The sequence below is a fragment of the Lineus longissimus genome, chromosome 2 (assembly GCF_910592395.1).
Source record: "Lineus longissimus chromosome 2, tnLinLong1.2, whole genome shotgun sequence".
NCBI classification, from domain to species: Eukaryota; Metazoa; Nemertea; class Pilidiophora; order Heteronemertea; family Lineidae; genus Lineus; species Lineus longissimus.
In genome coordinates this window covers 6,480,067-6,493,193 of record NC_088309.1, presented here as the reverse complement: position 1 = coordinate 6,493,193, position 13,127 = coordinate 6,480,067, and the positions used below count along the sequence as shown (strand labels likewise).

General features: G+C 39.6%; 1 protein-coding gene across 1 annotated transcript in view; it reads right to left on the bottom strand.

The window, feature by feature from the left end:
- LOC135503595 (cartilage oligomeric matrix protein-like) overlaps window positions 1-11,230 on the bottom strand; it is a 28,643-nt gene extending 17,413 nt beyond the window's left edge. The window contains exon 1 of the mRNA XM_064797210.1: window positions 11,015-11,230. Coding sequence (XP_064653280.1) covers window positions 11,015-11,099 — 85 coding nt within the window. The 5' untranslated portion in view covers window positions 11,100-11,230. The remainder of the gene's footprint in view (window positions 1-11,014) is intronic.
- Between the last annotated feature and the right edge of the window lie 1,897 nt (window positions 11,231-13,127).

Genomic DNA, 13,127 nt, shown 5'->3' with positions numbered 1-13,127 from the left:
CACATGTACGCCGTGGTATTTCCATGGCACAGTCGATCCGGGGAGTTTCTAGGTGATTGTCGCCCGAATTGGCAACTCGCAAAACGAGGATCCTTGCCAAGGTGTTTAGCAGAGCGCGCCAGGCGTCCTGACAAGGACACTGTTCTTGAAAAGAGATAGCTACGCAGATTCGTTTGAGTTCGCTGACCCAAAATTAGACTTGGTCAGGTCAGTACATTCCATTTGAAGATAGGCAATTACAACTGAATGTAATTTTACAACAGATCGACATTGCTAACAAGGAAATTACTGTACGCTAATTAGTTATTATTATCAGGATTGGATTCGAAATTGCTGTAACATGCATCATGAGTGTGAGAATTGCGTTACCATTGATGGGACCACAGATCTATATAGCCCAACATACATATCCGTGATGGGCGCTTGTTGTGGTAAATCGCCTACTCTAATTGTTTTGTTTGAGGTAGGTACGCAACACATCCCACTCGAAGCCAACTCTCTGCTGGGTTAATTTCTCAGACGCCGTGTATTTTTTCATCTCATTTCAGATGATGGCTGTTACTGAAAGGTCACATTTGGAAAGAGCAGTCTGATCAAAAAATTCCGAACTAATAGAAATAGGGTAAAATGTCACTGGCTATTTTACGAAACACCAAACTTTCTTTTAGAACGTAGTGCTTTATCATTTTGTTCAAAATGGCGAAAAACAATAAACAAAATATGCTTTATGAAGCTTTATAGCTTTAAAAAAGAAAGGAATCCGTAAATATGATATCAAATAATGACATGGGGCCTACAAAATGAACAGTTATTTTCACAAGTAAAGTTCTTCAGATGGTAGCTAGGTCGATTGGAATTTCAGACTTGTTGTACTTTGCTACAAATAGTTTGTAATTGACGTTTTATAAATAGGTCCGCCAATTAAACATACAAGTCGCCTACCTAGTTTTTCAAAAGCGCTGTAAATTTATCACTTCCGTCAAATGACGTCATTAGTTTTCTTGTAATTATCCCATGGGAGTTATTAGTCATTCGCATTCTAATAATAGTTTCTCGCTCAAGTCCTTTTTTCAAAAACCAATTAAAATATTGCAAAGACAGTTATTAGAGTGGAGCAACAACTTCTATTTAAAGAGTAAGGAACATTCTTTCACTGCATCACGCATCAACCTTTTTGAACCATATCCAACTCGGGCTGTGAAATATATAAATATCTCATTAAGACAACATGCAGGGCTCGCTCATTATCTTTCTGCTCAGTTTGATTCAAACTTCAAATTCTCCACTCCAATGTTATAGCAATTAGCCTCACATGCAAACGTTGCTATCTCGGTTCAGAAATCTAAGTCACTTTGCCAGCCTTGGTTCCCATCCTCTGACAACCCTAAGGGAGAATCAAGAGTTAAATTCACCACGTCGCTATTTTGAATCTGAGTGCCGATTGCGGTATCTGATACAAGTCTTGACCTAACGACTGAGGTACATCGCCGGCGGTGGGCACGGGAGTGCAACTGATGGCTAGGATGGTCAAGCTGCATGTTCTTTCCTGTTCACCAGAGCTTCAAGTACAACATACTGTCTTAGGGCAGGCATTTCGTATCACGAACTGTACCATTCCCATGTTTCCCATCCGCATTGCTTTCATTTTATTGCTCGAGGTGGAATGTTCTCCACAAATTATAGGATTTCAGATTTAAGACTGCATGTAGTGACTATACCGGATGCTTTAATCTTCCACTAACACACAGAGAATGTGATTGATTCAGCAATGCCTCTACTACAAAAGGTGCCCGGTCAACATTATGGAGCTTTTTATGATCCTCACAGATATTTGTTGAACAAATTTATGATTCCAACGTCATTAGAAGATAACCAGAGAAAGTAAGTACATGTATACCTAAATGAGATGTTCCAAATGCTGTTTCAGAATATCTTTTGGCTACATATAGGAAAACATCCTTATATGGGCACAACGCGTGGTGTTACCAACACACGTAAAATGAATGTCTAGCATGTACATCAATGTATACTAACACTATAGGGCAATTTTGTTGTTGGTAAATGGAGACTCATTGCTGCAATTTCCCTCACGGATATGAAAGGTTTCATGTTTGTGCAAGGGGAAATTGCCATCTGAGCCTGGCTAGACGAATCGGTATATAAAGGGAATTTGACTGAAGGGCGGCTTATAGAGACCGAAGAACATTGCCAATGCAGATATACTAGTATTGATTGGATATCATAACTGTAACGTTATTCATATAGTCAACATTCTAAGCATTCGTGTTTAGAACTCTCAGGCAATGTCACCCAAATTCCACTCGAACTCACTACATGAATATGTATGGCAGAGGTGCTTCGATATTGCAAATAACTATTGCATACAATTAGAGTCTGTTTTTTCACTGGTCGAAATCAGCATATATATACTATATTTTCGTTGTACTGCTAAGCAATGTAATAGAGTTAGCCTAATTGAGTGGGAATGCGGTACGTGGGTCAGACTTTTGATATTAAATATTTTGTGGTGTAAGTGAATAATAAGCTATCTAATGACCTTGTTTGAGTTGGCTGATCTGAGTTGGCATCAAATGTGTGAACAGAGAAGTGTCAACCGATATGTACTACATTGTATGTGTTTGTATCGAGCCCTCATCGTTTATCAAGTATCGTGACCTATGTAAGAGATGACCAGCAATGTTTTTTTTTGTCTAAAGATAACTTGTGCATCGCCCAGGTGTAATGCAATCGTAGTAGATCCGGCAGTGCATCGGAGAACCACAGTGCATTCTCATAGGCAAACGTACAGTTTGTGATGCTTTCTATCGTTGATGCAGTAATGGATGGGCAACTCCAGTCGTACATATGTCAATAACTCCTTCGCTTACATCATTAGGGTTAAAGGTCCAGCATTTCTCAACAAATATTAAGTCAATTAACATATGATTGAAATGAAATAGCGGTCAGGTCAACACTAGTCATCCCACCCTTTGGCAAAATGACGCTTATTGACTTTCAGCCAACACTAACATTATGGTTGGTACATGATAATGTCAACTCATTTAAAAAGACTTTGGTCTGTGGAGGCCTGTACTAGATACTTTAAAATCCATTCTAAGAAGTCAGTGACCAGGCCAATGATTTGCATTAGTCCATTGGCCCGATAACTCATCTTGATTTGACAGTACGTGGAAATGTATTCATAAAATTTTAGGGAGTTAGAAGGCATTCAAGTTACCTGGTGCAGCATGGACGAAGCTGAAACGTTTCGAAAAGAAACAAAACTTTGTCATGAATCGAGGTAACCCTTCCTCGAAATATTTTACCATACATGTACATGTAGATGTAATACAAAATATCCAATGCAAACAATATTCAAGTAGAAATAACATCTTAGCCAAGGCCAAAACAGGTAGATGGGATTGTTCGCTGACCTTGGGAAACCAGTGGCACCCCTGGAGCGTTACACCCAACAGAATCGTTATCCAAACTTGCCATCGAAGTAGGAAAGAGAAAATGGTCTTGTAACGCGTAGGAGAAAACATCAAGTGTTTCGTAACCAAACCTTGCATTCTTGAAAACCTTGCATCCTTCATGTCTGTACTGTGTATCTTAGTACTGATTACCTATCCAGGAATGGTAAGTGTTCATGATGTTAAGTGGTCATGATAGTAACTGTTCACCCACCTTTGAATAATACAGGATGGTAAAAAACACAAATATTTCCACCACCTACAAGCTGTAAAGTACTTGTGTCATCGGCTAGGGAGAAAGACGACGACAACGACGACGACGACGGACGCCACTTTTTTTCCAAGCTCCCCACATGTTAGCAATCAGACAACTTGCTTCTGTCAGCAACCCTGTACGTAAGCTTGCTGGTATTTGTAAATTGGCCATAAGAAACTTCAGATAGACTGTTTTTAGAAGCTCTGTTCTCTTTCACGACTTTCCTCAGAAAGCATTAAGGACTTCCGGTTGTGTTTACCCATGAGAAGCGTTAATTTTTTGTTGCTTCGTGGCAAAAAAGAACAATCCAACGACAGGGAGAGAGAAAAAGATGCTTGAAGAAAGTGGTAGATTGTAGCTCGGCGCGAATTATAAGATGAAAATGCCAAGTCCACTTCATCACCATTCCTTAGTATCACCAATCAGCTTTGTAGCCACTCAAATCAAACATTCTTCGTGTCAAGATTCGCACCTCTTTCCTCATAATTGTTTGTTCGACGCTCTATACCAGCGCTAATCCTCGAAGATGCTTCATTTCTTTTTAGCGGTAGGCTCCCTTGGCTATATCACTGCCAGGGGATTCTAAAACCAGCGAGCCATTGCTGATTTCCGTTTGTAGGATCAAGCCGGTGGTTCAAATTACGGCAGATGCGAGCGAAGTTTTTCGTTTACGCAGACCTGAAAACAGCCGCTCGTCCCTGGGTCGAATTAACAATGCAACTTTTGTGATTCGCACAGTTGAAACTGGGAAATAAAAGCTTTACAGTCGTGTCAGACCCGTGACAGACAGTGAACTCACGATAGTCACAATTTCCAACCGAATTGCACACCCGGCATTGCGCCATTACCACTGAAAAGGGAATGTCAGGGGAATTCGAATTTGGTCTTTTTCGACCAGTTATAGTTGACATTTTAGAGAGACGGCAGCCAGCCTGCGGTTGCTGGGGGAAGGAATCGGTCGTAGGTCTGTCCATTCACGGTCCACTTCACACGCGCGTTGTCTGATACCCTCGGCTTTTGCGTTGAACGTGCGACCATGTTGTCGTTGTCTCGAGTAATCGCTTTTAAAAAAAAGCAACATCTTGCATTTCCAAAAGCTAACATAATCTTGCCAGCATGTCAGTGCCTGCATGGCTTATTCTAGCTATGCGATCCCTTTAAGATATAAGACCCGTTACAATCGTAAGCTGAAGGCAAGGTCTCGAGGAAGTGGTATCATGTATTGTTGATGCTGCAACTGTTTGTAAATATGTCACTCATCCATAACCTCGAGGTGCTATACATTCCTTCCTTGGTATGCATTCAAATAAACAAATATTTTGTGTAAGTGAAACGGACCATTCCTCCGAACAAATGATACATGTCGACCGGTCTTTTTTTTGTTTTTCCTCCCGTTAGAAAAAGAAATCATTCGGCACGAAAGAACATATTCTGTCCGAATTCTACAGGAAAAAGCTACAACACCAGGAGTCTAATTACCTTGCAAAACCTTGTAAAATGTTGATTTTAGGAAAGAAAATGCTTCATCTCAAACCAGTTTGGAGGTAAGTCCTTTTTTCTTGTCTTTTCAAGGTCAGCGTTTGGAAGATCAATAGTTATTGTTGGCTGAACAGGTGTTTTATGGATGTAGTTTATCGGACCATGAATTTACAATGTCAATTACCATAAAGCCGTCAATAATTGTTCCAATATCAGCATCGAGTTTCCCCTCGGCGTTTTTCTTCTCCCGACAGTTACTAATCAGCACCTGATGGATAGCAGTAGCAATCCCCATCTTTTATTTCACAGATCCGTGAGCAAAACTTGTGTGGATTAATTCTTGTGATATCTCTAAAATGGTTGTCCGACTCAGCCTTTTGGGGCTTGAAGGTGCTTCCCTTTCAGGTTTCGTTGCGATTACATCTCCAGTGTGCATCGTTGCTTTCCAGGTCACAGTGAGATTCCTAAACATTCCTCTTCAAGAGCAGGCAAATCTTTGGCCATTCTCCTCGAGCAATTATTGATGACGTCGTCCCGTTCCTTCTAGATTGACCGCCATTGCCTCCTCATGGTGGAGACTCGATCGGCTATTTCATTACTATAAGACTTTTAGAGCCTCTTGTTGGGCAAAAGTTTAGGGTATGGTTATTGAAATTATTTGGTTAAAATAATCTTAACGACACGTATTTAAAAAAATTCTCTCCAGAGTAAGGACGAATCTATGGCCGTGGCTTCTCTTAATTACATGAACATCAGTACCCGACGACGTATAAAGTGACTTTATTACACGGACGCTTACTCTGGTCAGCGTTGTAAATTGGCAGTCGAGAGAATATTTCTGATCAGAGAATGATCTTTTGCACACCAAACCACTAGAAAGTAGGGCCATAATAATTCACTTCCAATAAAAGACCGGATGAACTAAATGTAGAACTGTCGTAGAAAGAAAGCGATGGTAGAAAAATGCTATATCATGACTATTAGCAAAATAAGATACAATGTAAGCCCTATCTTTAGATTCAGGTCAGCGTTAGAAAAGTTTACCTAAAAGACTCAGAATGGTCGACGAGAAGACTATTACATTAACACAGAAACATATGATGATTTGTCTAACGTGAAAGATCAGCAGTTTGAAGAGGTCATTTATGTCTCCATTCAGAGAATTGCATTATATCATGTCGAAAATATTGTTGTTATAACAGATAAATGGTGCTCTTTTTTTCAATATTGCTGACTCTTGCACTCAGTGCATTCCTTCATAACAAAAACAGGCACTTTCTGTTGCCTGTATCAATTTCTTGTAAATAAAGTATATGTAGTCGACTGTTCGGCGATATAAAGCTCAACGATCAAGTGACGGTCTTGTGCTTTTGGACTCGGCCGTAGTCGTCGGAAGTTCATGATTTCCTCGAGGTGACTGCTAAAGAACCCCAAAGCACATCGGCTTTATTTGGAGTAATCTGAATTGGTCGGTTCGCGATGACTCTCATCCAGGTTGCTTTCTGGTGCATAGTAGGGCGTACAGGAATGGATTGCATTTTGAGGTGTAGTGAGAATCTCTGCCTGAGGTGCTCAAGCAGGAAATGACAAGGCGATCTCTACATCTCCACTCTATTTGTAGGCAGCACTGCATGGATATTTAAGATAACAAAGGGAAGATTTTTTTATGATACACCTTCTACCGTGCTTGCAGGCCTCATCTCCACTCTGCAATTCCGATGAGAACAATGCTACACTAATAATGCCACATCCTAGATGCTAATTTCTAGGGTTGTCTGCCATTAAGATGATTCAGTGTCTACATATTTGCTCCGTTTCACTACATCTAAGCGTAGGTGGTGACCTCATATAGGAAAGCGATACAATTACGTTAAAGTTGCAGTATTCCTGCATCAAGTGTTCGCATCTTTTGTCGAAAGGCAGTGCGGCAAATATTGGACTTGCCATCCATACCCCCTCCCCCCGGCCCCCGGCCAGGTGATGCTACATCTCAAAATGTAAAAATTCAACGCGGAGGAAAATGTTTAGGTGAGCATGGTGGGGCTGACTAGGGTTCCAAGCTTCCTGGGACAGTTCATTTCGTCATCCTCATACTGTCTCACTGCGTCCGGCGGAGTGTAGGCCTAAGGGTTCCATGTTCAACAGCACCCCAGCCAAAACATTGTTTCCTCACTGTCTCGTTTGTCATCAAGTTTCGAGATTTATTCATGTAGTCTCTTTATTCAATTTTTTAATGTGTGTTCACGCTCAATTTGGATTAGTTTGTTTGATACATTGATTGAAAAACGTTCATTCAGACAAATAGCCCCATCTGAGAATTTTCGTTCATAAAGAAGCTATAGCGTGGCCCAGTCTGACCTACCATTTAATACAAGTAGGTTAGATGTACTTATCGTTCGTGATTATAAAAGATCAGTATCGTGTTAGCTTTAGTAGTTTTATTGATATTTCGGCAGGCCTTTTCAACCTAAAACACCTTGGAATGTAAGTTTACATTAACTTAGCGAGTGCATGAATCCACTTAGCATGTCTGGGATTAAGAATAGGATATGCTCTGATGAGTATGGGTGTGTTCTATTTACTTGAGAATTGGCCTATGTCACGTTTTAGCATGTCTAAAGGGTCAAAGGTTTGCAATTTCAAATTACTTTGTAAATGATAATCATTTCCGGTAAACACGTGACTATATATTACAGTAAATTGCGCTTTTTCTCGGGAAATGTGTATTAAGTTGTCAGAAATGAAAATTAAAAGGTCCCACATCTCCCGATACTTAATTGGTAGGCCATTGTGCTAATTGAGTGCAGCAATTGCCCTAGAAAAAAATGTCAGGAAATCCTGACAATTAATTGAAGTATTTCAAACCAAAGTTTAAATTGAATTCAAGCGGTCTGTTTTAATGGCCTCGCCTACGGTCATCTCGGTACGCCGTGGCGAGCGTCCGTCTGGTATACGCCCTCAGACTGAGAGGTACGGGTACGATGCCAGCAATTAAAATACTCCTGGTAGCTAATTCTATGCAGCCAATTCCGAGCATTCTGTTAAATTCGACGAGATTTCCGTAAATATTGCTCCTATTTGAATTTCAGTACTGTTGAAATGGCTTCTTTTGAATTTTAGTTCCGTAAAATAGCTTCTATATATATTATATGGATCTAAGCTAGCTGTATGTGCTGACCAAAGAAATGTAACGACGAGTGCATGAGCTAAGAAAACGTACGTGTACCGAGTAATTTTATTGATATTACATGTACATGGCTAAATTCGATTTCCCGAGCCGTTTTGCCGACCCGAGACATTTGCGTCAGTCATTTTGTCTGCTCATCATGAATAACCAAATTGTATTCACATGGAATAAATTGAAATTGAAATTGAAATTGTATGATAACACTTAATGTATGTACACCTGATTGCACTCCATGTAATTGGTGTCCCAGTGGCTTGCCGATCTCCCGCGTTGTACGTATTATCGAAGACTCATGTCGACCTAAATAGCTTTTGCGTGGTAAAATAAAACGTATATTATATCAATATCGCAAAAAGAGATGTCGCCATTCGTCTTGATCAGAATACCCTTTCTTGGGATATTGACATTTCCATCTGATCATGTCCCAACGACCAATGTTCTTGAAGTCTCAACATGAATGGCCTGGTGCTGATTATTTTTCTCCCGAAACTATTGACTAAGATCCCGGCGGGACAATCCCATTGAGAAAAGATCGCCGAAAAAAGAAATTTAGAACAAAGGCCTTTAGCTATTTTTAGGTTCACTATTGTGCTTAGCTGGAGCAGAAAAAGGAATACATTTGTACCACATACAATGTATCTGTGGAAAAAAATGCTCATATTCGGAACCATAATATCTGAGGGTTTTTTCCCCAGTGCTGATCATTCTTCTACGGGAAAACGAACTATTCACTGAGATCCCGGCGGGACAATCCATCACACCGATAAATCAATCGAACAAGTAAAGATCGCCGAAAAAGAATGTAATAGGCCTGTAGCTATTTCCAGCTTTGATATTGTGCTTAACAGGAGAAGAGAAAGGAATACAATTGTACAAAACGTGCTCATTCACTGGACTAGATGAGGTTTTTTTTCAATAGGCCTGCAAATTTCGACATCGATAATTGCCTAAACTATGCCAAGTTAGAGCGATGTTTTGGCTTATATCACTGGAATGCAACATTCATTTTTACATAAACATCGATAATTGTTTAAAATGGCTTTCAGAGGTCAGTTATTTTCACCAATTTTTGTATGAATTCACCATTGACACGAGCCACTACATAATATCGACCTGATTTATTATTTTGACACTATTGACAAAAAACTCTTTACCGCCATCTTTTTCTATAAATACCAGCTTCAAAAAAGCAATGGACAACAGCACATTCCGATGTACATTTGTGGTTATTTTCAGCAGAAATTGACACAGAAAAACTTGTCAATGTATCTTACAGCGTTCCCAAACAATGAGGGGAACAATGTGAAACGGAACATTACACATTTTACACGCGGATCACATCCACGGGTCAAGTGGTTATCTCAAACGGTTCAGGGGGAAAAAAAGGATGACAGTCCATCAGGCAACCTTTTTTCCTCGCAACGGTACGGGAAGGGGGTTGTTATTTTCTTTCAGAGCACGGGCAATTTTCGCAATTGCACGATGTAGGGAAAAATGACACGGCGAAATATGGTAGACGAGATGACATACATGCACGATGTATCTGAAATAATCACTAATCAAAACTGATTTGCTTTTTTCATCAAAACGCGCCCTCCTTAATTTGAACTAATAGGAATCACGACTCAACCCCACTCAAGTGCAACGTACACGTTAATCCACCTATTGGAGGATAAGGGCCTAACCTCCCTTTAAGGTCACCTCTCTATTACGGACACCATATAGTCCGTAATGGAAAGGTTGTTCTGTAAGTTGTGTAGCGCGAAAAGTGCACCTTTTAAGACTTGTATATATAAATAAAATCATGAATGTCAGAAGTCAGAAAATGTCGAGCTATTCTAGTAACTGTATCGCGTTCATAAACGACAATAAAAAATCAAATAGAAACGGCATTATAATCACTGTGTTATAATGGCTTGATGTTTATGCATACCATACTCTAATGATCAAGTATACCATGAAAGGATATTGTCTGCCAAAATTGCAAGTTGGCCTCGACTTGATATGTTAGATATAAGTGACTTTAAAAAAAAATTAAATATGAAGATTATACTGAATAACAATGGCAGGGTGATAAGTGAAAGAGATCTTTACTATTGCATTAGCAAGAAAATAAAGACTAGTCTTCATTAATTCTTGACAGTAGTAATGCACGTGAAACCTCTCTTCGAAAACATCCCTGCCAAACACCGACCTTCCCAGTTGCCGCTAAGGGGCTTTGTATCCTAAAATGGCAATTTTGATTGTTCATTTCAACTTCTTAGTTTGAACGTAGGGGTATACCTAAAGGACAAAACATTCAGTTCCAATGAAGCACTTGATCATTTTGAAGGGGATGCCCCATTATAGCTGCAGTCTATTATGTTATACCTGAAAACTCAATGTCCTTGGCTGATATGTTTATAACAACGTTAACTGCATTGCAAACGGAGTCGTCAAGTCTTATCAAGAAAATCATTATGGGATTTACTGAAAGAGATAACGTCCTCAACGATACTTAACGTAACCGTTAGGGATAACGTAACTGTTGTGCTTTTGAACAACTGGGTCCTGCAGTACACCTCCGGGTCGGAAGTTATCAGTGTTATGATGTAATATGAAAAGGTGAAATCCACTTACCAATCCTTGGCCTGCCAGCCCGGCCCTGCTGGAAGGATGCGAAAAACACTAAAATTGGTATAAAGTATAAAAGTCTCGAATCCATGCCAACAGTCAGTAATGAATCAACTTAATCCATGAATCTTGTCTGTGAAACTTGTGGCACCCGACGTGAGGTTTCAGTCGATCAGACATGAGTGATTCATTGCCAAGGTTCATCTGAGCAGACGATTCGACTATCGAATGGTTACGGTGAATGACTGAGTTATAGGAGTTATAGGTGTCGCGTCAGCTTGAATTAGACCGGTGTATGTTAAGAATACAAGATTTTGCGCTTTGATCTCCAAGCGTCGCCCATGGTCTCTATAGAATCACATACCCTTCCATGGGGACAGTTTCTTCTTCTGCACCCAGTAAATTTGCTGAAACTTGGTATATCTAGTATTTCTGTCGACACAACGTCAATGCTGAAATTTATATTCATTAGAGGGGCCTATACGTATTTGCGCAATTGTAAATTTTCAAATTTAATCAAAAAGTCAGCCAGTGGGTGTCATCTCCGATTCAATTCTAATTTCATTCAACATGTTCAATTTTAGTAGACGATGGGTTGTTGACAGAAGTGTTCAGTGGTCGTATTCCGGCTTGACCTCAGTTTTGGTATTTGTAGTAACTAGTCAACCGGTCTTGGATAAGTGAAACTAGAGTATTTTCAGCCCATATCTGCAACGTGTACAAGTCCAAATGTTATGTTCTCCAGTCTAAATGCGGTACAGATGGCTAAGAACAGGCATTTGGGGAAAAACACAAACACTTTGTAAGTACCGGTATGGAGAAACTTGATGACCCATCGAGAGAAAATGTTATCTTGATCAACACCGGAAAGTGCTCACAGCTTGAGACAAAGGTGTGGGTGGGTGTGGGCAAGTATGGTACTGGCAGATACAGGGGCCACGGTTCACCTTAATACTTACCAATAGTTGCAATTTCTGCCAGTACTTGGTTTCAAATGTTTGTTGCAGAGGATAGTGCCGAGAACATCTTCACAGCTTCAATTTTACAAAGCACAAATAAAGGGGCTTGAACATGTTAAATTGTTTTACATTTTCCGAGTAGGGTCCGTTCCTGCTAATGCAATTTAGCGCCTTAAAGGGGGACTATAGGCAGGGGAATAGGGGCTAATTTGGCCATCTTCAAGTGGCGAGTATCCACAGTCAGGGCCCTCGGTCATGTCAGACTTTCGAATTTCATGTAACACTTCTTTACTCAGCTGCAAGCAAATTAAAGAAGCCCCTTTTTAAGAGTTTCTCTGGCGCAGTAAAATCAGCACCCCCTTTTTTATCAATTTCTCGAGGGAAAATTATATTATTTGCAGCATTTATCGGTTGGTTTAAACGCTGACAGACTATTAAGAAGAACTAAGTAGGATGCATTTGCCTCATCAATAGACTGACTAAACATACACCGGAAGAGTATTAGAACAAGAAAGCTGAGCTTCCATTGTTTCAAATCATCATCATTTTATTATCAACGGAGAAAAAGCATCACTTTAACACCCATTAAAATATCCTATTAGCTTTTAACCGATAAAATTATTGCCCTCATCCAAAGGTTATGCGATTTAATAACATATTGTCTTAATTGAAAGAAATCTACTTCCAATACTTTTACGAAACTTTAATAAGCTGAATTGGAATGGGTGTTTGAAATTATTCATCGCAGCAATACGCAATTTACATTAACTCAAGTGTTTGTTTTGGTGTTTTATAACCAAGTCTTCAGCTTGAGTGTGGTCCAAGGAAAACACCTTGGAATAATAATATGCTCTCAAGAATGCACATGCCATCAAAGTGAGCAACATGGAATGTCTTTTTATTCACAACAAGAGAACATTGCACCCAAGGTGTTTACTTTGGGTATGCCGTTCGTAATTACTGGTTGCCCTGGAAATAGAAATGCAGATATACACAATGCTGTTATAAATTTATTATAAATACGAATTTGCTGAAACTGTTATAGTGTTCGTATATCTGTCTACACAAAGGTAATGCCGAAATTTATATTTGGTACATATTAACACAATTGGCAATTTTCAAATTTAATTACAAATTTCAAATTTTCAATGAACAATTTA